This window comes from Halichoeres trimaculatus, unplaced genomic scaffold, assembly GCF_033239565.1.
Source record: "Halichoeres trimaculatus isolate MK-OKI-2021-1 unplaced genomic scaffold, fHalTri1.1 fHalTri1_scaffold_13, whole genome shotgun sequence".
Lineage (NCBI taxonomy): Eukaryota > Metazoa > Chordata > Actinopteri > Labriformes > Labridae > Halichoeres > Halichoeres trimaculatus.
In genome coordinates this window covers 29430451-29456821 of record NW_027437191.1, presented here as the reverse complement: position 1 = coordinate 29456821, position 26371 = coordinate 29430451, and the positions used below count along the sequence as shown (strand labels likewise).

Here is a 26371-nt window from a genome sequence, read left to right as displayed (position 1 = left end):
CATAATTGACCCAGAAACTTTCTTGCAGGAAGTTTGGCTGGCATGTCGCTTTATGTATTGAACAACGTTGACTGCAAAAGGGAAAGAGTGTTTTATTTTTTATTCATTCCCCCACAATACATATAAAATAATACACAGTCATTCTCCAACACTGATATGATAATCTTGTTTGGATGAAAATACACAAACTTTTACTTCTTGACTGCAACAGTAATAAGAAATCACTGACAGTGACAGTTATTAGCCCTAAACCACCAGGAGGAAAGGAGTTGTGCGTACCTACTTTTAGATAATGCTACACATTTAGGTAAAAAAGGAATGTTACAGGAGACAACAGTAGATGATACACAGATATTGAGAATACAACAATCCCCCACAAAATGCAGTCTGAGGTCACTTTCTCCCTTTTCAATATCAAAAATAGTCCCTTTGACTTTACCTGCCACTCAATACATGAGGAAACAGCAACAGCAGCTTGATTACAGCACTGACACATCACCCAAGTTACAATACCCCCAACTTTCCACTTGTTTGTCAGTTTGATCAGCGATGCACGAATACTGACAGTGTGTCAACCATCATAAACAAAATGATCTCTTCGATATGAGAACAGCGCCTTAATTACTTAGAGTGAATGATGATCACTTTGTTTCCAGGAGACAGATAAAGATGAAGAAGGCAAAGATAATATGTAAAGACAGAGATGAGATACAGAGGAGGAAAAGCAGCATCATGATACATCTCAGTTATATTGTGATGTTTGAGTTTTCTTCACTAAAGTTCCCTTTAAGGACAGGAAAAAGGGAGATTTCAGGTGGGTAAATGCTGGTGTCTTGACCTTTGTTATTACTCTATAAGTGTGTGTATACTTATGCTACAAACATGCAGCACACAGATCTATCTGCCAAGTACGGTGGCCAGCAGGGCCATACGGATGTACATGCCGTTCTCTGCCTGACGGAAATATGCTGCTCGGGGGTCGGTGTCCACCTCCACACTGAAAAAAATAACACAAAGTAACACATGAGACATGTTTTTTTAATCTTAATATTTAGATTTTTTATGGCTGAAAACACAATAAAAGAGCTTGGGTTGTTTCTCACCTGATTTCATTGACTCTGGGCAGAGGATGCATCACCACCATCTTCTTTTTGGCCACAGTCATGATGTGAGGGGTGAGGATGAACTGACCAAAACACTGGAAATAAAAAAATGAGACACACAACAACGATTGAGTGAAACTTCCAGAGATGCAAACATCTAACCAACACTTCCTATAAGTGTGAGGATGTTTTTGATCCAAACTCTAATTACCTTCACTAAGGAGGTTATGTTTTAGGGAGAGTTTGTCTGTCTGAGAACAATATAACTCAAAAAGTTACAAATGAATCTTAATGAATTTTTCGGGAAATATTCAAAATGGGACAAGGAGGAAGTGATTAAACTTTGGAGGTGATCTGGATCACCGTCTGGATCCAGGAACTTTTTAAATGATTTTTTATCATTGTACGCTAGGGCTGTTTTCACCATATGTGTATATAACTCCACCATAAATGGTCGGAATACTTGACAAAACAACACAAGACAAGGTCACTGTAATTTCTGACAGATGTAAAAGTACGATCCAGATCCTGGCAATATTCTGGATACTAAGATCCAGAATATGAAATATGTACTGGGTCATCATAATTTTCAACACTGTCAGGAAACAAATTATCGTACAAACCTGCAACTAACACCAAATTGTAGCAGACAGTCTGCTGAAAGGGAGTATAACATTAAAGTAGGAATAAAGTGTTGGTGACAATCACAATATGCTTGGTGGAGGTCTGCACTCTCTAAGTGTTTTTATAGTTTATGTTCATTTTTGTAGGACATCTTGAGAAAGAAGTGGGAGAGGAGGAAAGAAATGCACCAAATCAAGCTGCAAACCAAGGATACATCCTACAACCAGTGAATGAGGGCTGCTGCAGTGTACATGGGGCGCGTTCATCACCAAATGAGGTGATACATAAACTCTTACTGGGAGCACAGGGATTAGTTTTCCATTTTGTTCTGAGGAAACAAATTAAAAGCAGTGAATGAAATTAAATAAGAGTTCTCTTACAGCTGTGTACTCCGCTTCAGAGGCAAACCTCTCCTTCTGGATCCTTGTCATGTACAGGACATCAGTCTCAGGAAGAGCCTCCTCAATGCTGTCAAACTCCTCCTGCAAATACAAATACAAGTTGGAATTTACTCTGACTAGAAAGATCCATACGCTAATTTTCAATTTTCATTTCAAGTTGTGTAAACCTTTCAGAGAAGTTTTTTGATCAACACTGCTTCGTTCTCACCTGCTTGATGCCCTTTGAGGCCACATAGTCGATGATCTCTGCAGGCATGTGGAGATTCTTGGGAGCCACATAGCGCAGTGTGATGCGGTACTGTGTCAGCAGTTTGGCGAGGGAATGGACTGTGCGGCCGTGTTTCAGATCGCCGACCATAGTGATCTGAGAGTAGCACAGATTCAGATTTGTTCATGATCAATCAGTCAATCATGATGAGTTCATTACATGAATTGTGTTTCTGACACTAACCGTCATGCCGTTGACCGTTCCCAGCTCTTCCCTGATGGTGAAGACGTCCAGAAGAGCTTGTGTTGGATGCTCGCCAACGCCATCTCCAGCATTGATCACTGGCTTACGGCAGTGACGAGATGCACTCTGAGGTAAACAGAGAGACTATTTACAGAACAGCACTAATAAAAGTTAAATACCTATAAATTTGTAACTTTACAAAAAAAAAACAGACACCAGATACAGAAATTTAAAAGGTCAACTTTGTGTTGTGGCTAAGCACAACCACTAGGGGTCACCAGAGGTAAACTCAACAATGTTGGGTGTGATTGAACCACAAAATATGTTATTTTCAACAGTGTTAATTTCTTGTCTTGTCCTTCAAAATTGAAGCTTAGGTTAAAGTTTTCAGGGTTTCTGGTTCAATTTAAATATTCTATCACAATTTTTGGGGTGCCGATTTGATTTAAATTGTGATTCTTCGATATTTAAGATTTGGAGGATTTTTAGTTTGCTTTTTTAATACCAGACCATGTGAAAAAGTTAAATGATGATAATGTCTACAGACTATATCAGGAGCCATATTTCCCATAATATATACATCACGTGAGTCAGAGAGAAACATATCACCCTCTGCTGGAGAAAAGTGGTAACTTTTTACAAGTCCAGTTTATAAACAAAGACTGAAATGAAGAATTTGAATTTGGAAAAAAAAAAGATTTTTTGACAAAGAATCCCAATTTTGATATTGTCAAACAAAAAATTCCTGATATATCAATTTTCCATTTTCTATCCGACCCCTGATGTTTATGATATATCACAATGACAGGGAAAAAATAGACTTTAATAAATTAAAAGATAATTAACTGAATGGAAATCAGCACAAGAACTTAAGAGCAGGTGTGATCATGACATAATATGTTTGAAAAAACAGTAAGAAGCGATAAAGCTAGAAGAAGAAAGCTCCTTGTCTAAACAAAAAGCAAAGGCTGTGTAACACCCACCTCCACAGCTCCAGGCGTGGGATGTCTCAGCACCAGAACGTCGGCGTAGCAGCTCATCGTCTGGACGGAGTCGGCCAGAGATTCTCCTTTCTGCGTTGACGATGTAGACTCACAGAAGTGAACGACCGAGCCGCCCAGACGCTGCATAGCCGCCGCAAAGGAGCTGCTGGTACGAGTACTGACCTCGTAGAACATGGACGCCATCACTTTACCCTGGATGGAAAAAAAGACACATTCTTCAGCTGAGCTCAAGGCAGATAAACTGTCAGCTGCTTTTTTAGAGGAAGGAAAATAAAATACCTTTAGGATGTCCAGGCTTCGCTCCTTCTGAACCATCAGACGAAGAGTGTGGGCAACGTTAAAGAGGTGAGACATCTGAAACAATGAAAAAAAAAAAAAATTTAACAACTCTTTTCTCAGTTATTACAAGATGATGTCTCATCAAGTGTTGCCTGCTTATTCATGTTCATATCTGTAGGCGTACCTGCTCTTTGCTGAACTGTCTGACAGACAGGACGTGCTGGCCCACGAGTGGGTGCAGCAGAGGCGAGGTCTGAAGGTGGGACACCTGTCCAATAGCTAACTGTCCCGGTGCTGCCTGAGGAGAGAGCAGCCTGGACAGAGGAGGAGGGTGGCTGTAACCATCACCGGCACCGCTCGGTGGGAGCATGACCATCTCTGCAGAGATCGAAGTAGCATCACACACCAGTTAGTTATAACAATACATCGACAGTTTAATTCGATAAAGGCAGAAAATATATTCAGAAGTCTGATCTTTTCTGATACATTTGGAATGTAGGAAGAAGTTTTGATTTGACAGATTGGGCTGAGTCACTCTGAAAGAAAAGAGCAGTAGCATCATGGGAGTTGTAGTACCTGGTGGCAGACCAGGATCAGAGGAGCGGTGGATGCGAGGTGGCAGCAGGTATCTGCTCTCTCCTGATCGTCGTGGGCTGGGTGCTCGGGTTCGGACAGGACCTTCTCTGGGAGGAGTGGGACGTGGGCGCTCTGGGGTCTACGATACAAAGAAAGAAAAGAAGAACTATGAATAATGCAAACAATGTGCTAACAGATTCAAAGTATTAGGAAGTCATTATTCATTTGGAATTCTTGAGTTTGTGTAACCATTTCTTTTTTTTTTTTTTTGTAAATATTACATCATCCATTCTGAATACCCTCGGACTCTCTTTGACCATATCAGGAGGATGGATGGAAGCAGTGGGCCAGGTCTTCACATCTTCACCGTAACCTGGAGGAACCAAAACCTGAGAGAGAAAAAAAAGACTGAAGCTATAATTTAAACACCGAAATATCCTGACACATGTCAAACAAACTTAGAACTTAAACACATTTTTATGGGAACACCATCTATTGCACTTTTTCTTTTATATTCGTCACACTTTTTTATCTGATTTTGTCTTTTTTTACTGCTTTTCACCTGTGTTTGTCTGGAGATCCTACATGTAACCATGGCTGCATTGTTTTCATGTGAAATCAGCTGTTAGCAGCCTGTAGCATGTCAATGCTAACTGGTGCAAGGCCAGATGTTTCCCCACAAACTGAGGAGAAGGAGGTGAGGACGACGTGCTGGTTCTCAGGTGTGAGCTAAGAAGCGACAACATGGACCTGCCCTTCCACCGATCGTTATTGGGAACGTAAGATATATCTCCAATAAGATGGACGAGCTAGCCATGCTAACCCAGCAACAGAGGGAATACTAGAAGGCACAGTAGCATCATGCTATTCACAGACATGGCTAACAAGTCTATCTGGCTAGTTCCTGTGTCTGCACTGATGCTTTGAGATAAAGTTTCTAACTGAAAAATAAAGTTGAGTTTTGGAACATAATCACAAATTGAAGCGGGTTTTATAGACTCTTAAAAGTGTCAAACTGTAAAATGATCACTATAACGAAGGGTTTTTTTACTCATTCACCAAAACAACAACAAAAAGATCATATAATAGTTTAGTTTCTCACCTGGCCGTCGATATAAGCCACCTCTCCTCTCAGAACCACACGGAGGACTTTACCCTTCACTCTCAGACCCTGGAAAGGAGTCCACTTGGACTTTGTGAACTGCATAGCCTGAGGAATCACCCACTCCTGCTCCAGGTCCACCTGAGGGACACAGAAAGATGATTTAGTATGAAACATATAGAGGGATAAGTCTTTGATCAGCACAAAATAATCTTTGATCGTGTGTGTGTGTGTCTACCTCTACGTAGGTGTTTTCCTGGGCGGGTAGGTTAAAGATCCTGCGTGGGTTGTCGTAGAGACGCCTGATGATGTCATCCAGAGTGAGACGTCCATCACTGACGGCGGTCAGCAGCAGCGGCAGCATCGTCTCCAGACCAGGGTATCCTGGAGGAGGACGCTCTCCGCTTTTCTCTTCCACTGAGTGAGGAGCTGATAATGGAGAAGGGAGATATGGTCATCATGTGACTTTCTTTGATCAACAGTTAACTTTAAACCTGATAAATGAGCTCTTCTCTCTTTTCATCGTTTTTTTTGTCTCTGTGCAGCTGCTATTAAACACACAGGATGTTTGATTACTGACCGTGATCTGTGGCAAAGCAGTCAATAATGTCCAGGTTTTCCCACAGAGACTCCATGTCCTCTCTTGTCCCCAGCATGGGTCGGACCTGCGCCCGTCCATCTCCGATGTCTGCCAAGTTGTCCTCACAGAGGAAGAGGTGATGAGGCGCCACCTCACATGTGACCTGGATACCTTTCTGCTTAGCTGCCCGGATGATCAGGATCTGGAAAAGAAAGAAAGAGAAACCTTTTTCAGTTTATATAAAACCATAGCTGACATTCATGCACTTGTTAAGGCCTAAATATGCCCTAAAGTAAGTCTTCCAGGATATTTCTATTTTTTTTGTTTTTGTACTGTATGCTTTGGCATCATTCGTTTTCTCTCACGGATACAAAAACATGCAGGTAAAACGATCTGTTTCTTACCTCCTCCTTCTTGGCAATGTGGCAGATGTGGACCGGCCTCTGGTAGAGCTGAGCCACCATCAGGATTGCAGCAACTGTTTGCTTTTCAGCGTGAGCAACAATCGGCATTTGCTTGGGCCACTTCTCAAAGTGCTGCCAACAGAAACAGAAAAAGTTAGTGTTGTGCACATAAAAAATATGTATAGATTAGTGCTGTCAGGTGATTAAAAAAATAATCTAAGATTTGTAAATCCACATTTTTTTTCACTTTGATTGCAGCCCTTTCCCGCGTCCCTTTCCTAGATGGAAATCCTTAGTTGAAGTCGCCTCTACTATACATAGTGCTGTGTTAGAGAAATATCAATACAGCTGCGTTTCCACCAAGTAGTTTGGGTCAGTTCAGTACGGTTTGGGACGGTTTGGTACAGTTAAGCCTGATCCCGCTTGAGTTACCACAGCAAACTGTGCCCTCTCCTGGTGGGCGGGGTGTAAGCCGGATGCCGGAAGCTGCAGCTGTTTAACAATAGCGCGACGCTGTAGCAGTTTACCCCGCTATTAAATCCAACAAAGAAAAACGCGACACAGTAAACAAAGAGCACAGATAGAAGACATGCAGCATTTCGTCCTCTTTGTGATTGGCATGTAGTTCTTTGATACAAAGTGCAATCAAGCTTCGTTTCAGAGAAGTCTGTGTGCCGCCAGGAGAAATGCAGCCGCTGTCAGGGTAAGTGACGATTCTTTTGACTAATCAACGGTCTGCAGTGTTGTTGCTACACCTTCCGAGAGCGGATCAGTTCAGTCCGGCACCCATACGAAAGGGTCCCAAAAAAGTAGGTCGGGTCATCTCGGTTTTTAAGGATCTGTCCCGGGATGAGTCAGTGGAAACGCCGCAAAAAGCGCACCGTACCGAGATGAACTGAACCGGTCTGCTTGGTGGAAACGCGGCTTAAGAGAGGTGTGCGTTGCCTACCTCCATCCAGAGAGAGACGTTGTCCATCTTCAGGGTGGAGTACGTGTCGTTCAGATACATCTTCAAACCCGCCGCCTGGTTAGCGATGGACGGCAGGATGGCGGCGTTGTCTGAAGCAGCACCCAGGTACAGGGCGTAGTCACAGCGGCAGCCTGCTTTAGCCAGCTGAGGATTCAACATCAAACAAAGTTTAACATCCAACACTTCAATAAAATTTAACCTACAAACCAGAACGGTGTCATCTGATTCAAACATGATTCAAACAAAGAAGACTTGGTGTACCTTCTGAACCAGAGCCAGCGTGCTGGGGTCGGTGACAGCAGGGGAAGTGTTTGGCATCGCACACACCATGGTGACGCCTCCGGCCAGAGCTGCAGCTGTACCCGAGGAGAAGTCCTCTTTATGTGTGGCTCCAGGCTCACGCAGGTGAACGTGCACATCGATAAGACCTGAGCATTAATGATAAAAGATAGATTTATAAGTTTCCCATAATGCATTGTTGTTAAATAGAAGCTATGATGCAGAAGACTGGTGCCAATGCTGATGCCTGCTTTGTGTTTTATCAAATTATCAGCCTGAAAAATAAATCAGTGACTCACCGGGCAGACGGACAAGTGTCTGGGACGCCATGCTGTCAATGTGAGTTTTCACAGGCGGCTTCCTGCCAATCTGACGCAGAGCCTAAAGCACATTACCTCATGTTAGTTATATTATATCAGTTAAAGTAAAAATATAACAGAATGGTGAAATAAATATAACATCATGTCTGACCTGCACAAAGAGCTTGGTGCACTTGATGTCGATGATGAGCGGCACAGAGTAGTCGATGGCCATGCGTCTCGTCCGGTAACCCTTGGTGACAAAGGAGGAGAGCCTGCGACCTCCGCTGTTCCTCATGGACAGGTTGATGACCAGATCAAAGTGGTTTTCCTCCAAATAGTTCATGATGCTGCGCTGCTTCTCTTTAGTGGGACACTCACTGTCGTCCTCCTCAAACGGCCAATCCACCGCTGTCACCTGACAGAGGACAGGATCAAACAAAGAGGTCAGAAAATACAAAAATCAGATTGTATTTCTGATGCCTGGTTAGTCCTCTTGATGTTACTTTTCATTTACCTTGACTCCATGCTCGGTGTAGAAGTCAGCAGTACCCAGGCTGGCGTACAGATCGTAACCCAGAGACTCCAGAGCTTGAACAGTTTGCAGCAGCTCGCTCTTATTCTGTGAACACATGAAGCAAAACGATAACTAGGGATTTCATCCAAATTAAAAGAAACAAGCTCTTTCTTTCTTTTACGTCAAATAATTGTGGTTAAAATATGAAATGATTCATCACATATCTTTCTGAATAATCTGACCTCTTAAAGCCAGATGTACTGGTGCTGGGTAAAACTGAAATCTTATCAAGTGTTTCGTCTATTTTTCAGAGGAAAATGACTTTTTCAGACTTAATATGAGCCACATTCACCTGACCAGTCCAGAAAATGTCTTATTTCAAGTTATTTAAAGGCAATATGAGTCCTGAATTGCTTATAACAAGTAAAACAAAAATCTGACAATGGAAAGAGAATAATTACTTGTACTAAGACATCATTCTAGTTTAAAGCAAATTTTCTAACATATTCCATTGGCAGATTTTATTTTACTTGTTAAAGCAATTCAGACCTTATTTTTGTCTTTAAAGATGCTATGAGGAGGATCTGTTTTAATTGCACTCTCTCAACACCTTGTGGCCTAGAGTCTTTGCACACTGACGTAAATTACTTTAGTGAAGCGTGTGTTTGTTTTGGAATTAAATGGAGATCGGATCAAAACAAACTTTGTTTGTTCAAGACAACTTTTTACTGGATACAAAGCGCCGAAGTAAGGTATTTATCAGTACAGTTACGTAGCATTACGGTTTGAAACGTGACATCAAACAAATGTAGCAGCCAGCTATATGTAGTGCTATCGTCAGCCCGGTGCGCGGGCCTATCTGTAGGCTAATGTGACAACAAGTAAAGTTTTCAGCAGAGAAAAACACAGATCTCTGTGTTTTATCTCTTCTCTCCACTAAACTTTGACAGCCAGCGTGGTGTTGTCATAGAGATCTAGACGTGCCGTACATCAATCTGGTCTTGGAGGACCTGAACTGGAAGCTAAGACGTAGCAATTTAAGATAACCTGAGACCAGGGATATTGGTGCTGATAATCTCATTTTAAAGTGTGGATTATGATCTGGCATATATCTAGAAGGGAGACTTTTTCAAGATCACTTTCAAACTCCTCACAGCGCCTTTAAAATACTTAAAACAAGAACTTTTTTCTAGACTAATAAGTCGAATGGGGTTCATATCCAGTGTAGTAAGACAATTTTACCTAAAATAAGACAAAAACATGATCAGATTTCAGTCTTTTGCAGTGTATGTTGATACCTCAGAGTCAAAAAGAGTTTAGTGTCTGTGTCAGTACCTTGTAGCTGCCGATGGAGAGCAGGATGTTCTTTTTGGGGATTTTGAAGCCTGTGGAGAGCATCGCTTTGAGGTACGCCTCATATCTGTTCTCCCCAAAACACGCCACCTCTCCCGTGCTGGTCATCTCCACCCCAAGGACCACGTCAGCTCCAGCCAGACGAGAGAAGGAGAACTGAGGAACCTGGAGGAGGAACGTGTGTCATGTTTTCAGGAAGAGTGCTCAAACTCAACTGATGAATGAAAGTTATGTCAGATTAAATTTCTGAACAAAGCTTCATTTTTACCTTGACTCCAACGATCCCTTTCCCCCTCATGAGGCCCACAGTCTCCACTTCCTCTCCAACAATGGCCTGAGTGGCGAGAGCGACAAGATCCACGCCAAGGGTTTTTGATACGAAGGGGAAGGAGCGGGAGACTCTGACGTTGCACTCGATCACCTTCAGTTGGTCATCCTGAGGAAAAAACAATCACAGGATTACAACCCTTACATGGAAACAGAAAAAAGAAACTAAGAAGTTTTTAAAACTTTTTAATATGATTTTTTATTGTCTCTGAAATAAATTTAAATAGTTATTTCATCATGGGGGCTTTTCTTGAACCAATACTTATTTTGATAACCTAGTCGCACATTGGTGGAAAAAAAACATTCTATATTTTTAAAATGAAAGATTTAATTTCTTTATTTCACTTTTTAATGTGGATCTTTGATTACAGCAGCAGTTTTTTTTACATTTCTCCCCCCTCTCTCAAACATTACACTGCAGAAAACTGAAATCTTCAAGTGTTTTTGTCATATTTCAAGTAAAAATTGTCTTATTATACTCGATATGAGTCACATACAACTGGACAGTCCAGAGTAACTTTTCTCTTGTTCCATTGGCAGATTTTTTTTAACTAGTTAGAAGCAATTTAGACCTAATTTTTCTCTTTAAATATCTTAAAATAAAACTTTTTTTCTGGACTGATCAGGTGAATATGGCTCGGATTGAGTCTAAAAAGACATTTTCTGCTGAAACTAAGACAAAACACTTGATAAGACTTCAGTTTTTCGGCGTATAGAATCTCCAGAAGGATTCTCACCTTAGCGATCAGCTGCAGGTTGAAAGGTCCAGTAACCTGCAGCTCCTGGCCAATGGAGTGCACAATCATTCTTATCCTATCGATCGTCTTCTGATTGAGATCCTGCGGTGGCGTCACCAGTGTGGCGTCACCTGAGTGAACTCCAGCGTTTTCCACGTGTTCAGACACGGCGATGGCCAGCACAACTCCGTCACAGGCCACAGCGTCCACATCTATCTCCTGATGTTTTAAAAGGGGAAAGCGTTACGACACAGAGAAAAACTCCACTGAATGGTTTTAGAAAGAAGGGGTTGAGTCTTTTCCCTACCTTGGCTTCCTGTATGAATTTGGAGATGACAACGGGGTGTTCCTTAGAGACAGCTACAGCACTGCTCAGGTATTTCTCCAGGTCACTGTCACTGTAGGCAACGTTCATGGCTGCTCCGCTGAGGACGTAAGACGGACGAACTAGGCAGGGGTAACCCACTGTCTCACAAAACTTAACAGCAGACTGCGAGAGAAAAAAATGACAAGGAACATTAAAAGAAATGCAAATACTCATTTTTGTTGACAAAATTCAATGAAACAGTCAATCCTGTCGTACCTCGGTGTCAGAGAGCTCCTTCCACTGCGGCTGGCTGATCCCGATAGTATCGAGCATCCTGGAGAACTTGAACCTGTTCTCTGCCGAGTCGATGAACTCAGGGGACGTTCCCAGGATCCGGCACTGCTGGCGGTGCAGCGACATGGCGATGTTGTTGGGCAGCTGACCTCCCATAGAGAGGATGATGCCGTCTGGGTTTTCCCTCTCATAGATATCCATCACCACCTGAGAAACATCATTTAGAAATAACCAGTTTGATCTGATAATCTAATTTTAAATCAGAGATTATGAGAAGGAAAATATATAAAAATGAGACTATTTCAAGATCACTTATTAAGTCCTCACAGGGCTTTTAAGGATTCGTCATACCTGTTACCCCTCCACTGTTAGAGTTTCATCCCTTTCTGGCTCTCTCAGAGCTATAGCAGTTGATACTATGTATCATTTCCTCTGCTGAGTCACATGACCAGCTGCACGGAACTCCTCATCAGTGTGTGACATCATCACAGCAGGGGGAGGATTCAAATTCACAAAAGTTTACAAACAACTCGTCATATAGGCCAGAATGTTGACGTGATCTGTGTAAAAACATAACATTTTGTAGGAAATTTTGTCAGGAATTCATTCATAGCATTTTTGAAGCTGTACAACTTTCACTTTTTTGTCTAGAGGCCCGAATGCGGCAGCCTTCACGGTCAGGAATGAAAAATCCCATCTGTTTACATGGAAGGAGCCGAGGGGGCTTCTTTGAGGTTTGCCGACTTTGGAGGCTGGCCATTTAAAAACTGGGTCCAAAATAACAACCTCCACAAGAACTTTTGTAGAGCAGGGTCTAGTCTGTCATCTAAGCGATTTCAAACCAATACAATTTATGGTTTTGGAGGAGATAATTTTTGCAGAAAGGGTAAAAATGCGGCGAAATCTTATTCAGAGTATATGCTAAAATCCTGAAGTTGATTTTAATACCCTTTTAAGACTTTTTAAAAAACCTTCCAAAAAGTTTAAAGACTTTATCACCACTTTCAGTTTTAGTTTGCATTTTTACAGAAATTACGTAAGCTGAGGAGGAATAAAGCTTGAAAGAATAAATGAAACTAAAGGCAGGTTTATCAACCCTCCCACAACAAGTAACAGCAGTTATTCAAGGGCAACTTGCTAAAAAAAAACCCGAGAAATTATTTCATCATTTTCAAAATTTAGGGCATGGGCCTGAGATTGTGTGATTTGCTTTAATGTTGTATTTAATTTTAAACTAGTAGTGATATTAATTTATAGCTAGTGTAAATACCTCTCACAATCTTGATTGTTGTATCATATTGTAACTAGAGTCTTTATGTATTTCTTTTCTTTTCTTCTTTTTTATTTTTGTATTCTGACTCCGTCAATTTCTGCTGTCAACACAACAATTTCCCAGTTGGGAGCAATAAAGTAATTCTATTCTACTCTATTCTATTCTATTTTAGAACTTTATCAGCTGAATGTTTAACGTCCCTATCAGGGGACAGTCGCAAGGAGGAAAATAAATATTCATGGATATTTTTGGAGTCAAAGCTTGAATACCTATAAAATGTAATGCCTCATAAAACCACAATTAAGACTTTTAATACTTTTTAAGGGCCTTAAGTTTCCCAAAATTGATTTATCAACTTTTAATATTTTTTAAGAACCAACGGACACCCTGTTATTTTGAAAGGCAAATTGCCGGCTTCTTGTTCGAGATAGGCCAAAAATACCTCTAACCTTCTTTGTGCGTCTCAATGAGATGAACATTTTGGCGTTGGTTTCACCTCTTGGTGGTGCTAGAGAGTGTTTGTGGGGGGTTAATTTGCCGAAGGCTGAAGGCCGAGAGCACCTTCTAGCTCTTGCTGGAAGGTGTCCTCTTCCTAAGGCTGAGAAACCTACCGAATGCTCAATATTGACTAAGAGCTGGGTCGGAGACCTTCTGACTCATTCTAACCCTGAGGACAAAGAGGAGAAGGGTCAGGTTAAAGGCCTAAATGCTCCCTGAACAGATGAGTCTTCAGACATCTCTTAAAGTAGAAAGGGACTCTGTGGATCGTGTAGAGTTAGGTAATTCATTCCACCAATTGGGAACAACAGAGGAGAAGAGTCTGGCTAGAGATTTGGAGCCGTGCTAGGCTGGGAGCACCAGGCGTCTTTCACAAACAGAGTGTAGTGGGCGAGAAGGAGTGTACACCTGGACGAGGGACCCCAGGTAGGGAGGAGCCATTTTTATCAATATTTTGTAAGCCAGAAGAAGAGCTCTGAGTTGATCGCAGAGTCTCACCTCGAAGGAGATCTCATCAAAGTAGAGGCGGTCACACATGTCGTAGTCTGTGCTGACTGTCTCTGGGTTGTAGTTTACCATGATGGTCTTGTAACACATCTAAAATGAGAGTGAAATGCAAAGACAAGATAATTATGATGATAAATTCAAAAAAACACGTTGGACTTAATTTCAAACTTAAAGAAACTTTTAGTGATACAGATCTAAGAGACCAAACAGCTGCAGTATCCTGAGACTTCGCTGTACTCACCTTCCTCAGCTCTGTGATGCAGCCGACCGCACACCAATCAAACTCCACGCTGCTTCCAATGCGGTACACGCCGGAGCCGATCACCATGATGTGCTGCTCGTTGAAGTTCAGGTCGTCCTCCGTGCCGTGGTACGTCAGATACAGGTAGTTTGTGAAGGCGGGCCACTCAGCGGCTACTGTATCGATCTGCTTCACTACAGGGAGGATGGACCAATCGTGACGCAGCTTTCTTACCACGAGCTCTGTGCTGCAGGAGAGAAAACCAAGAATCTTAGAGCTGAAATGAAACAACATCTTGCCTAAAAATAACCAGATGTTGTGTCCTCATGTTCATATCATCTTTCTTTCTCACCTCTGCACGGCCAGAGCGATCTGCTTGTCTGAGAACCCGAGCTGTTTGGCCTTTCTCATCACCTCTGGAGGCATTTTGCTCTCATCCTGGTGAGAGCAATAAAAAAATCACAAACCAAGAAAACACAGCAGCTTGTTTTTTGTCTTTTATAGCTCTTGATTGTCAGACTCACCTGGCTGTACGTCTCCATGAGCTTCTCGTGGTCAGCAATGTTCTTCATCTTGTGCAGAAACCAGCGGTCGATTTTTGTGAGCTCGTACAGCTGATCCACTGTGTAGCCGGCTTTGAGGGCCGCCGCCAGGACGAAGATTCGCTTATCGGTGGGAGTCTGCAGCTCCTGGAGGGCAGGAAGAGAGAGCAGAGTGTCATCAGCCAAGTGTGACTGTTACAGTGAATGATACTGTACATGAGAAGGGAAATAATCCAACAACCTTTTCAGAGACGGGCTTGATGGTGTGATCGAAGCCAACGCAGTTCTCATCCACCATCCTCAGAGCTTTCTGAAAGGCCTCCTCAAAGCTGCGGCCGATAGCCATCACCTCACCTAAAGGACAGACAGGAGTTAGCGTCTGGTTATACACATCACAGCTTTATCATCACCTGGCCACAGTCAAGGAAAACAGACGCAGAAATAAAAACCCAGTGCTGTCTCTGTCTCTTACCAACACTCTTCATGGAGCTGCCGATCTTGGTGGAAACTCTGAGGAACTTGCTGAGATCCCAGCGAGGAACCTTCACTACACAGTAATCCAAACTGGGCTCAAAGTTCGCCGTGGTTGAGTTGGTGACAGAGTTTCTGCAGAAAACACACAATAAGATTTGAAACTACTAAATCATAATATATGAAGAAGCCAGAGTGGTTAATATCAGTGCTGGATTTGAATGAGCTTTAAAGCACATTACATACTAATCTAGGTTAGTGATTCCCAACCTGTGGGCTGCGAAGGTATTGCAAGTGGGCCATCAAATCATTTCCAAATAGTGTGATTTTTGTGAGGGCGGGGATGCAATTATACATAAATAAAAATGTTGCTCCATGTTACAGATGCTCTATTAGCAACTGTGGAGCTTCCATTGTGTTTCTCCTGCAACAAATTCAGTCCTCTATACACTTTCTTACTTTTGTTTTCTTAAATGCTGCGGTGACTCCTGAATTTCCCCTCGGGGATAAATAAAGTATTTCTATTTCTATTTCTATTCTATTCTATTCTATTTATGTTCAAACGTTAATATAGAAAAAGTGCTCTGAGAACTCAAAATATGGCAGGGTGTCAAGGCCAAAATAGAAACCCCTACGACTTCAGAATTATGCCTTTTTCAGATGTTTTAAGTATAAATTATATTGTAAAGGGGTCACACACATGTAGGGATGGTTACCAAGTTGGGTACTTTTATAGGTACCGACCGAATTCTGTCAAAAGTACCAGGTACTGATTCACGTAGAACCAAAAGGTACCATGTTTAGGTACCTAAATGCATCCTTGTGACTGTGAGGGAGTGGAAGAGTAGGTGATTTTCAATGCTGGACGTGAACACAGCATTGCAAGGTTATATATTAAAGAATAAAAAATATGTTAAATTGAAAAAAAATATATACTTTACTTTTAAACAAACTAATCATTTTTTATCACATTAATAAAAAAAGTACCAAAAATTGGTACCATTAAGTACCCGTACCAATTGCCAGGTACTGGGCATCGGTGCCATATCGTTTCAGATGTGAAAGGTACCTATCCCTACCCACGTGATCAAAAATTTCAAGAACGTCATTAACATGTCTTCACCTGACGCTGCCCGGGAGAAAACCACATCATCTCTCTCTCTGTTCTCTTTTGACCAAATTTACCCTAATGTTAGGATCATATCCTGGGGTCTAATCCAATAAAAGACAGAGCTCGGGTGGGTTTGCTGTTTACAATTCTCAGCTCTCTTTAACCGAGTTACGCTCATAAAACACACAGTTACTGGAGAAAATCTATTCTGTGCTTACTTTGATCATTTATCAGTGTTTATAGATGCATGTTCACATACAACTCTTTATCCATAAATAAAGTCAGCACAAGCAGACCCCCTTGGTGACTTCCTGTCGGCTTTAGGATCCAGTATAACATTGTGTTGTTAGTCTGCTCCACCACTTTGGAACAGTCTGCCTTTAACATCAGGACGGCACAGACTCCTGACATCTTTAAATCACTTCTTAAGACACACCTTTTTGCCCTGGCTTCAAATACAGAGTAGGAGAGACACCCAACATTTTATGTTGCTTTTATTTATTGTGGCCTTTTTCATTCTGCTTTTTATCTATCTTCTGTTTTTATTGACCATGTGTTTTTATTGATTGTATTTCTTTACATTGTGTTTTATTGGTCAGCTGTATTTGTTTTAGAATGTGCCACATAAATAAAGTTTGACTTGACCTGTCACTCTGTGTGGTTAAACTTCATCCTGATTGGGGGGGTATGGCCTCCGTCAAGGTTGGGAACCACTGATCTAGGTAAAAGACATGAAGGGCTTGTGTCCACTTTTGTCTACTTCTTTTAATTTTTCACTTGCAGCACCTGTTTTCTTTCCAAAACAGATACAGCACAGTGTTTTCAGTGCTTAGCATCTCAAGTGACCTAAGCATCAAGATTTGGAGCTGCTGCTAGTTCTATCATTTTTTTGATGTTTTTTTTTCAATTGTTTAATTATGTAATTGTAATAGAGGAATTAAAACGACCAGATGCATACAGGGGAATTTGAAACAGGCTCAGTAGTCTTGATTAAGGGAAGTAATGAGATGCAAACTATCATACTGAGGTCATGGGTGCTGTCAGTGGACACAGGCCCTTACTTTGAATATCAAGTTGGAATCCCCTCTTTTCAAATAAAATAAAATATGTTTTATAACTCATCCTAAAGACATACTTAAGCTGTGGCAGTGGGATCCCCAGGCCGAGTTTAGCTGCTACATATGCGAGAGGATAACCTGTGGCTTTACTGGCCAGAGCTGAACTCCTAGACAGACGAGCGTTCACCTCGATGATGTAGTACTGCAAAAAAAAAAACATCAAATAAACTCAATTTTTAAAAATAAGGTCATTTGAAAATCTTTGAATGTGTGTTAGTGAGAACTACGATGTGTTTATTAAGCATGGTGTGATTTTTAACCCTTCTACCTGTTCAGACTCTGGGTTCAGAGCGTACTGGATGTTGCACTCTCCCACGATGCCGAGGTGCCTGATGACTTTGATGGCCGTGTTCCTCAGCATGTTGTATTCATGGTCGTTTAACGTTTGACTGGGCGCCACCACAATAGACTCCCCAGTATGGATGCCCAGAGGGTCAATATTCTCCATATTACACACCTGAAAGAAGAAGGCACTGAGTATTGAGTGTCTACTAAATCTGACCAGATAACTACACTTAATTACATACCAACACTTTTCACTAAACGAACTTGAGCAGACCTGACTCTGCTCTTCCACTCACTGTGACACAGTTGTCGTAGGCATCCCGGACCACCTCGTACTCGATCTCCTTCCAGCCTTTCAGGGATTTGTCCACCAGCACCTGAGAGGTGTGGGCGAACGCTGAGGTGACCAGAGAAGTCAGCTCCTCTCTGTTGTTGGCGAAACCTGATCCAAGACCACCGAGGGCAAACGCTGAGCGCACCAGAACGGGGTAGCCCAGACGCTCTGCAGCTGCTACAGCCTAGATAAAAAGTTTACAAAAGATTTATTACAAAACATAAAAGAGAGAGGGAATCCAGGATGCTTATTCTTAAAGGGACAGGTCTCCTCACCTGCTCCACAGACAGCGCAGCTTCACTCGGCGCAACATGCTCGTTGATTTCTTCCATCTTCTCCACAAAGATCTTCCTGTCTTCAGTCATTTCGATGGACGCCACCGGTGTTCCCAGAACTTTGACCTTATACTTCTCCAGCACGCCCAACTTCGTCAGCTCCACGCCGCAGTTCAGAGCTGTCTGACCACCAAACGTGAGGAGCACGCCGTCTGGGCGCTCGTTCTTTATCACCTGAAGATTAAATTTGGGGAATGGGAAACCAGGCAGTGTAAACACATTGTTTAACGTTATCCGTTCATTCTTTTGACACTCTTTCAGATGAGATCATCAGTACCTGAGTGACATACTCCGCAGTGATTGGTAGGAAGTAGACTTTGTCCGCCAGGCCTTTAGAGGTCTGGACTGTGGCGATGTTTGGGTTGATGAGCACAGTCTGGATATTCTCTTCCTTTAGAGCTTTAATAGCCTGAAAAAGGAAACATATGACATGAAATAAACTCAGTCCAGTAAATATGATAGAAGCAGACATTTCAGCAAAATCTGGCTTCAAATTTCACTATTCAATCAGACCTGAGACCCAGAGTAGTCAAACTCTCCAGCCTGGCCGATGGACAGTCCTCCAGAGCCCAGGATGAGGACCTTCCTGGGTCGGACCATCTCTTCTGGCTTTGGGGAGTTTGGGAAGGTGAGGTGATCCATCAGACGCTGCTTCACTGGAGAAAATCACATGAAGAATTCCTAAATGCCTCAACTCTATTTATACATTTACAATCTTATGTGTTTTTTACAAATAAAGAGAGAAACAGGAAAATGACAATGATAAAAATCATCTTGCTTAGAACACTTTTGTTCGTCTTACCAGTCTTGGAAGATTTTCCCTCCTTGTGCTCTTTCACAGTGTCGAGGAAAACGTCAAACAGTTCAACCAGATCTGTTGGACCGGCCATGTGCTCAGGATGGAACTGGACGCTGAAAAACAAAGAAACACAGAAAGTTTAAAACTCTGAGTTCTGGCGTTCCCCCTCCGTATCATCAGAACCCCAAAGCTTCTTTACCTGAAAAGAGGTTTGGTGCTGTGCACGATGCCCTCGTTGGTGTGATCGTTGGCGTTGGTGAAGAGGACGTCCCAGCCTTCGGGCAGAGTGTCAGGGTTGACGGCGAACCCGTGGTTCTGACTGGTGATGAAGCAGCGGTCTGTACCATTGTGGATACACGGCTGGTTGTGGCCTCGGTTTCCGTACCTGTAGGAAGAGTTAAGATTGTTTAATGTTCTTTCTGAGGTCGGGATGGTAAAGACAAAAGGAAAAATATGAAATTCTCTGAATACTAACTTTAATTTTCTGATTTCTTTGATTTCTCAAAATCCTGACTAAAATCTCTGAATTCAGACGTTAATCTCTGAATTAAGAAAATATGTAATATTTTATTTGAAATTCAGATTTTTTTCTCAGTTCTCTGAACTATAATCTCTGAACTCAGGGGAGAAGACTCTGAGCTGATTTAATTTTTCCTCAAACCCTGACTTTAATCTCAGAATTTTGACCTCAATCTCTAAATTTTCATTGAAGAGGCCAGATTATTTTAATTTTTAATCGAAAATTCAAACAAATTCTCAAAATCCTGACTTACATCCCTGGATCAAATAAAAATGTGTACTCTCTTATTCAAATACTGATTTCATTCTCAGTTTTCTTAACTATAATCTCTAAATTTAGGGAAGAAAAACTGAATTGATTCAACTTTTTCCTCAAAATCCTGACTTAATCTCTAAAATTACAGAGAAGAAATTAGAGATTATTTTACTTTTTTCCTCAAATTCCTAAATCAAATCTCTGAATTCAGGAAAGAAATCAGAATTAATCTAACTTCTTCCTCAATGTCCTGACTTCATCTCAGAGTTCTGACTTAAATCTCTCAAATTACAGACAAGAATTTAGAGATTATTTTACTTTTTCTTCAGAATCCTAAATCAAATCTCAGAATTCAAACTTTTATTTCTGAATTGAGGAAAAAATGTGTACTCTTATTCAAAATTCTGACTTTATTCTCAGTTCCCTGAACTATAATCTCTGAATTCAGGGGAGACGCCTCTGAATTGATTTAATTTTTCCTTAAAATCCTGACTTTAATCACAGAATTTTGACTTAAATGTCTACATTTGAAAGAAAAAAATCAGAGATTTATGTTTTCTTCAAAGTTCTTAATTTAATCTCAGAATTCAAACTCTAATCTCTGAAAATGAAAAAGACCGTAAACTGATACATTTTTTTTCTTCAAACTCCTGACTTCAATCTCTCAGTTTACAGAAGACGTCCAATTATTATTATTTTTAAATCAAAAAATCTACTAAAATCTCAGAATTCAGACGTTAATCTCTGAATTCAGTGAAAATGTGTTACATCTTATTCAGAATTCCGAATCTATTCTCGGTTTTCTTAACTGAAATCTCTAAATTCAGGAAATAAAATGGAATTAATTTAACTCTTTGCTTAAAATTCTGACTTTAATCTTGGAATTCTGACTTTAATCCCATAATTTACAGAGACATCAGATTAATTCACTTTTTTTGTTTAAATCCTAAAACAAATCTCAGAATTCAGACTTTAACTTCTGAATTTAAAGAAATGTGTAATACCTAATTTGAAATTCTGATTTTATTCTCAGTTTTCTGGACTTTAATCTCTGAATTCAGGGAAGAAAACTGAATTGATTTAATTTTTTTTTCTCAAAATCCTGACTTTCATCTCAGAACTCTGAATTTAATCTCTCAATTTACAGAGAATTACTCAGGGATTATTCTACCTTTTTCCCAAAATAATAAAAAAAGACCTCAGAATTCAGTCTTTAATTTTTGAATTAAGAGGAAAAAGTCTGGTCTGAGTTTATTTTCTTCAACAACCTGACTTCAGACTTTAATCTTGGTATGACTTTTATGAAAATGTTTGCGAGTGGCCCCATTCCAGACGGCAGCTGGACTCCAGCAGCGAAACAGAAAACATGTACAGTGACCTTCACAGCAGGTCTGATAAAGCTCCCATCAGTGGAGTCTCAGGGGAAAGAAAACCTCCCTGACCTCACAGACGTAGTTTTCTGAGTCGAGCAGTGAGGAGCTGACCGCCTCGCCTTTTGTGTCGACTTCTTGTTTGTTTAATCTTTTTCATAACAAGAGCAGCCAGGACATCCCGCTGCTCGTACGGGAGAAACCAGACTGCTGAGAACAGCAAAAACCTGCCGTTCACATCAGAGCTCTGCCAGAGAAAGTGTGTGATCTCCAGGGACTGAAGGGTGGCGGAGAGGCTCCCTGGCTGCAGGTCACTGAGGGCACATTTTTGTCTTTGTCCAGCTCTGTAACTCTTCTTAAAGCTTGTAGAGAAGCACTTTACTTGAATATACTGATTTATTTATCCCACAGAATGAAGATAAAGCTGTGACCAGTAAAGAAATAATCATAAAATATTGCACAATAAGGTCTTGCATTATTGGATGCGTGTTGCTGTGTGAGTGCTTTCACTCTGAGGTACTAACTTCATCTTGTACGTCTTCGACCCGATGACTAAAGAGAGCAGCTGATGTCCGAGGCAGATCCCAAAAACTGGCTTTGGACTCTCCACGCAGACCACCTTCCTCACGTTGTTGATGGTTGTCTGACAGAGCTGAGGATCCCCGGGGCCGTTACTGATGAATAAACCATCGAAATCTAGAAAAAAAGAAACACGGCATCAACTTTTCCATCTCCACTGTAAGTTGATAAAAGCTGCCAAGTGCTCTGCTGATGGTGGCTAAAGATGAGATGAGGATCCTTATCTTGTTTTGGAGAGCATCTTGAGATAACATCTGTTGTGATTTGGTGCATAGAAATAAAGATTGATGTTGTGATGAATCATAACACAGAAGTCTTTGTTTTACGCTCTGACCTTTTGTTTTCTTCTTCAATTTTAATCTTTTTATAGAAGATTATGCAAAACAATGACTCCCCGCTGTCATTTTGTGGCTCCTTGTGGGAGTTCTTATAATAAAAATGACATTCAATGCAGTGGATGAGGATTTTGAATGCAGGCCTCTCCTCTGATAAACGTTCATTGTTCTCTGTTTGTGAAGTGTGATGATGATAATTTGACTTTCAGACACTTCACTGCAAAAAAACAGAAATCTGATCAAGTGTTTTTCTTATACTTAGGAGAAAATGTCTTTTTGGACTAATTATAAGCCACATTCACCAGAACAGCCCAGACCATACCATCCTTGTATGGGGTATCAGCACTGATCCAGCCCCTCAAAGCTGGGAAAGGATCAGTCCAGACTTGACACTAACCAAACTAGTGTTAAACATTTTAACACTTCTTGTTTGAATAAATATTAACTTCAGTAATTCCATATAAACTCATTTTTGTCTTTAATTCAAAACATTACCAGTCTTATCCCACAGTAAAGAATGAAGGTTATTATTCAACACTGGTATCAGATCAGGATCGGTCAATACTCAAAGCCCAGGTATGGGTATCCCAACCAGAAAAGTTGGATCGCTGCATCCAAAATTTCAAGTTATTTAGAGACAAATTGAGGTCTGAATTGCTTGTAGCAAGCAAACAAAATCTGCCAATGGAACAAGAGAAAAGTTTCTTGTATTAAGACATTATTATTATTTGTTTTCCACTGCTTGTCCAGGTCCGGGTTGCGGGGGCAGCAGTGTAATCAGCGAAGACCAATGACCCCTGTCCCCGGCCACATTAACCAGCTCCTCTGGGGGGATATTGGGGCGTTCCCAGGCCAGTCAAGAGATATGATCTCTCCATCATGTCCTGGGTCTACCCCGGGTACTCATGCCCAAAACACCTCCCAAGGGAGGCGTCCAGGAGGCATCCTCACCAGATGCCCGAACCAACTCTTCTGGCTCCTCTGGATGCGGAGGAGCAGCGGCTCTACTACGGGCCTACCTGGATGTCTGAGATACTAACCCTATCTCTAAGGAGAAGGCTCATTTCAGCTGCTTGATCTTTATTCTTTTATTTCTTTTGGTCACTACCCACAGCTCATGGCCATAGGTGTGGGTTAGACCGTAGATTGACCTGTAAATTAAGAGACTTGCCTTCTGGCTCAGCTCTCTCTTTACCACAACAGACCGGTATAGCGTCCGCATCACTGCCGACGCCGCCCTAATTTGTCCGTCAATCTCTTGCTCCACTTTCTCCTTACTCATAAACAAGACCCCGAGATACTTGAACTCCTCTTCTTGGGGCAAAGACTCTCTCCCAACCTGGAGTGGGCAGTCCACCCTTTTCCGACTGAGAACCATGGCCTCAGACTTAGAGGTGCTGATCTTCATCTTTCATCACACTGTGCAGCAAACTGCCCCAGTGTGAGCTGGAGGTCAGTGTTCGATCAGGCCAGTAGGACCACATCATCCACAAAAAGTAGAGATGGGATCCTGAGACCCCCGAACCTGACTCCCTCTGCCACTTGACAGCGCCAAGAAATCCTGTCCATAACAGTAATGAACAGAGTCGGTGGCAAAGGGCAGCCCTGGAGGAGTCAAACCCCTGGCCGCGAACTAGTTTGACTTACTGTTGACAAGACGGACCAAGCTCTCACTCCGGAAATACAGAGACTGTAACAGCAGGCCATAGATTCCATATTCAGGAAGCACCCCCACAAGACCTCATTCAAGACCACTTCAGATCTCATTATCGTCTTTAAATGACTTGAAACAAGACATTTTTCTAGACTTGTCAGTTGAATGTGGCTCATATCGAGTATAGCAAGACAATTTTTACTCAAAAGGAGACAAAACACTTGATAAGATTTCGTTTTTTGCAGTGTAAAAACATATGCAATAGAAGAAGCTATTCTATTCTTTAACCCTCTGAGGGCTACTCCTGGCTTATTTGATGAGAAATTGTTGTGTTATGTATCAGCATGTGGCGGACCTTTGCTGTCCAGCGGATGGTCCCACGGTACCACAGTCACACAGGCTCCTCTCTTAGCCAGGCAGCGGATCTGGTTGTATTTGATGCCACAGTCCACGACAGTGATCCGCAAACTGCCGCTGGGGTTGAAAACTTTTGGTTCCTTCAGACAAGAACACACTGGTAATCAAACTGTCATAGCATGAAGGAAACAAGAGAAGTTTAAAGAAGTCCAGGAGTAGGAGGTTGAAGTTTTGAGGTGGGTTACCTTCATGGAGACCTCCTGGACCAGGTTCCTTTGATCTGGGTTATCAAAGGGGATACTGGCCTCAGAGGTCCCGTCTACAACCAGCTTCCCCAACATGGTGCCCTTCTCTCTGATCTTTTTGGTCAGACGGCGAGTGTCAATACCTGGAGAACACAGAAAGCAGAAAAAAATTAAATCTGAGGATTCATGAATTTAATTCTTACGTTATATCTGGATTTACTGACCTTGCAATCCAGGCACCCCTTGCTCTTTGAGCCACTGATCCAGGGACTTGACTGAGCTCCAGTGACTGGGACTCTCTGACAGCTCCCCAATAATCAGAGCAGCAGCGTGGATCTTCGATGACTCGAACCACTGAGAAAGAAAGCAAACGCTCATGAAATCACACAAAAGTAGCTGTTGTATAAAAACAATGATTCTTACTTTGAAAAGCATCACAGAATATGTCAGTCCCACCTTGCTAAGTCCAAACTCTCCTTCCTCGTCCTTTGGGACACCATAGTTGCCCACCAGAGGGTAGGTGAGAGTCAGCAGCTGGCAGCGGTAGGACGGGTCGGTTAAGGCCTCGGGGTAGCCCACCATGCCTGTCTGAAACACTGAGCACATCATAATCTATTAATGTGAGATCCAGTCATGTGGATCCCCTCAGTGTCAGTCGAGTAACGGTTAAGGCGAAAAAATGAATTGGTACAAAGGATGCTAACAAGTGATTCAGACAGTATTCCTCTACTGAGGTAAATTTTACTTATTATTAATGATTTTTTCAACAAATAAATCAAAAGAAAATCTTCTTTGAAAGATTTACTTGTATAAAAACAGGAATCTGAATGTTACTTCAAGTTAAGGCTGTTAAAAACCAACCAAAACTGGCCCCTGATTATGTCATCAGAATGTGACTAACTCCTGAAACAAGTCCCGCCAAACTCCACTCAAGTTTTCATCATTTTTGTGTAACCGTGACAGGTGGCAAAATACTAGTTATATTAAGCAAATTTTTTGGTTTTAATTAATTGTAAACTGCCCAAAGTTTAATTCGGCATACATTTCCTGCGCTGAACCAAGTTTTTTAACAACGCAGCTCAACTTTCAATAAGTAGGTCATTCATACCGGTACATCCGGCTGAGTGCTAAAAGCAGCAGTGAAAGTTATGAAGATGCTGGGTGCTTAATCGGAAAACGTCATGTCCAGGAAAGACAATGAAAGCTTTGTGTACAGGTGTGCATGGTCGATGACAAGGATGGCTAACCCTGCTTGTATCTGACTGATTCTGAATGGAGTTTGGCAAGATCCAGCAGAGAGGAGAGGGGTCCGCAAAGATGAGTTAGATTTGGCGCTTTAACATTACAATTCAATCAGTAACCATCGTGGGTGATTGTGACTAACTGTATTTCATAACACAGCGTTTTGAACCGAATGATTTAACCAAATTGAGCCACGTCTGCAGGTGGATTATGGAGTGACTCGCTTATGAATAAAGTTATACATTAGCTTATTCTTCAAAATTCTTACCAACTTCTCCCGAAACTGACACATTTGCTCCAAAAAGAAGGCCTCTGAACGTCGTCCCGTCCTCTAAAATCAGCGTTGCCATCTTACTCATGTTTCCCTGACACAGCTAATGCTAACCGCAGTAACCGGGAAACTGATGGAGGTTCCACAGAAGTGATGAAACCTCGTCCTCCACGTGAAACACACGCCGCGCGAGGAGGCAGAGGATGCAGATGAGTCAAAGAGGTAAAAACAGCCGTTTGACACCAGATTTCCCAACCAGGTAGGCTTCTACCAGCGTCTGGACGAATGAGGAGTAGATGAGGAGGCAGGGTAGAGAAAAATGTCGCTGAAGTTTGATTATTTCAAGGTTAATCGGACGGGATGGTGCGTACAAAGTGTTCCACACGCGCTGTTCGCAGTGTGGAAGTCGGCCCGCAGCCTGG

At 41.8% G+C, this 26371-nt stretch overlaps 1 protein-coding gene across 1 annotated transcript; it reads right to left on the bottom strand.

Moving 5' to 3' along the window:
• Positions 1 to 53: 53 nt before the first annotated feature.
• On the bottom strand, positions 54 to 26371 carry cad (carbamoyl-phosphate synthetase 2, aspartate transcarbamylase, and dihydroorotase). Its single transcript, XM_074684739.1, has 44 exons — positions 25947 to 26371; positions 24893 to 25032; positions 24661 to 24790; positions 24437 to 24579; positions 24190 to 24331; positions 21791 to 21962; positions 19321 to 19506; positions 19125 to 19234; positions 18836 to 18978; positions 18600 to 18731; positions 18263 to 18496; positions 17950 to 18171; positions 17637 to 17825; positions 17386 to 17510; positions 15141 to 15274; positions 14910 to 15022; positions 14651 to 14815; positions 14479 to 14564; positions 14127 to 14373; positions 13877 to 13975; positions 11590 to 11814; positions 11314 to 11496; positions 11007 to 11225; positions 10211 to 10378; positions 9925 to 10107; positions 8590 to 8694; positions 8245 to 8490; positions 8073 to 8154; positions 7756 to 7922; positions 7474 to 7638; positions 6525 to 6656; positions 6121 to 6322; positions 5779 to 5969; positions 5541 to 5681; positions 4738 to 4827; positions 4439 to 4577; positions 4047 to 4240; positions 3863 to 3937; positions 3563 to 3775; positions 2580 to 2705; positions 2337 to 2492; positions 2108 to 2209; positions 1104 to 1198; positions 54 to 997 (listed from the first exon to the last, which is right to left on the bottom strand). Exons 1-44 carry the CDS (start codon positions 26035 to 26037, stop codon positions 898 to 900), a joined length of 6702 nt encoding a protein of 2233 aa, XP_074540840.1. The 5' UTR covers positions 26038 to 26371; the 3' UTR covers positions 54 to 897.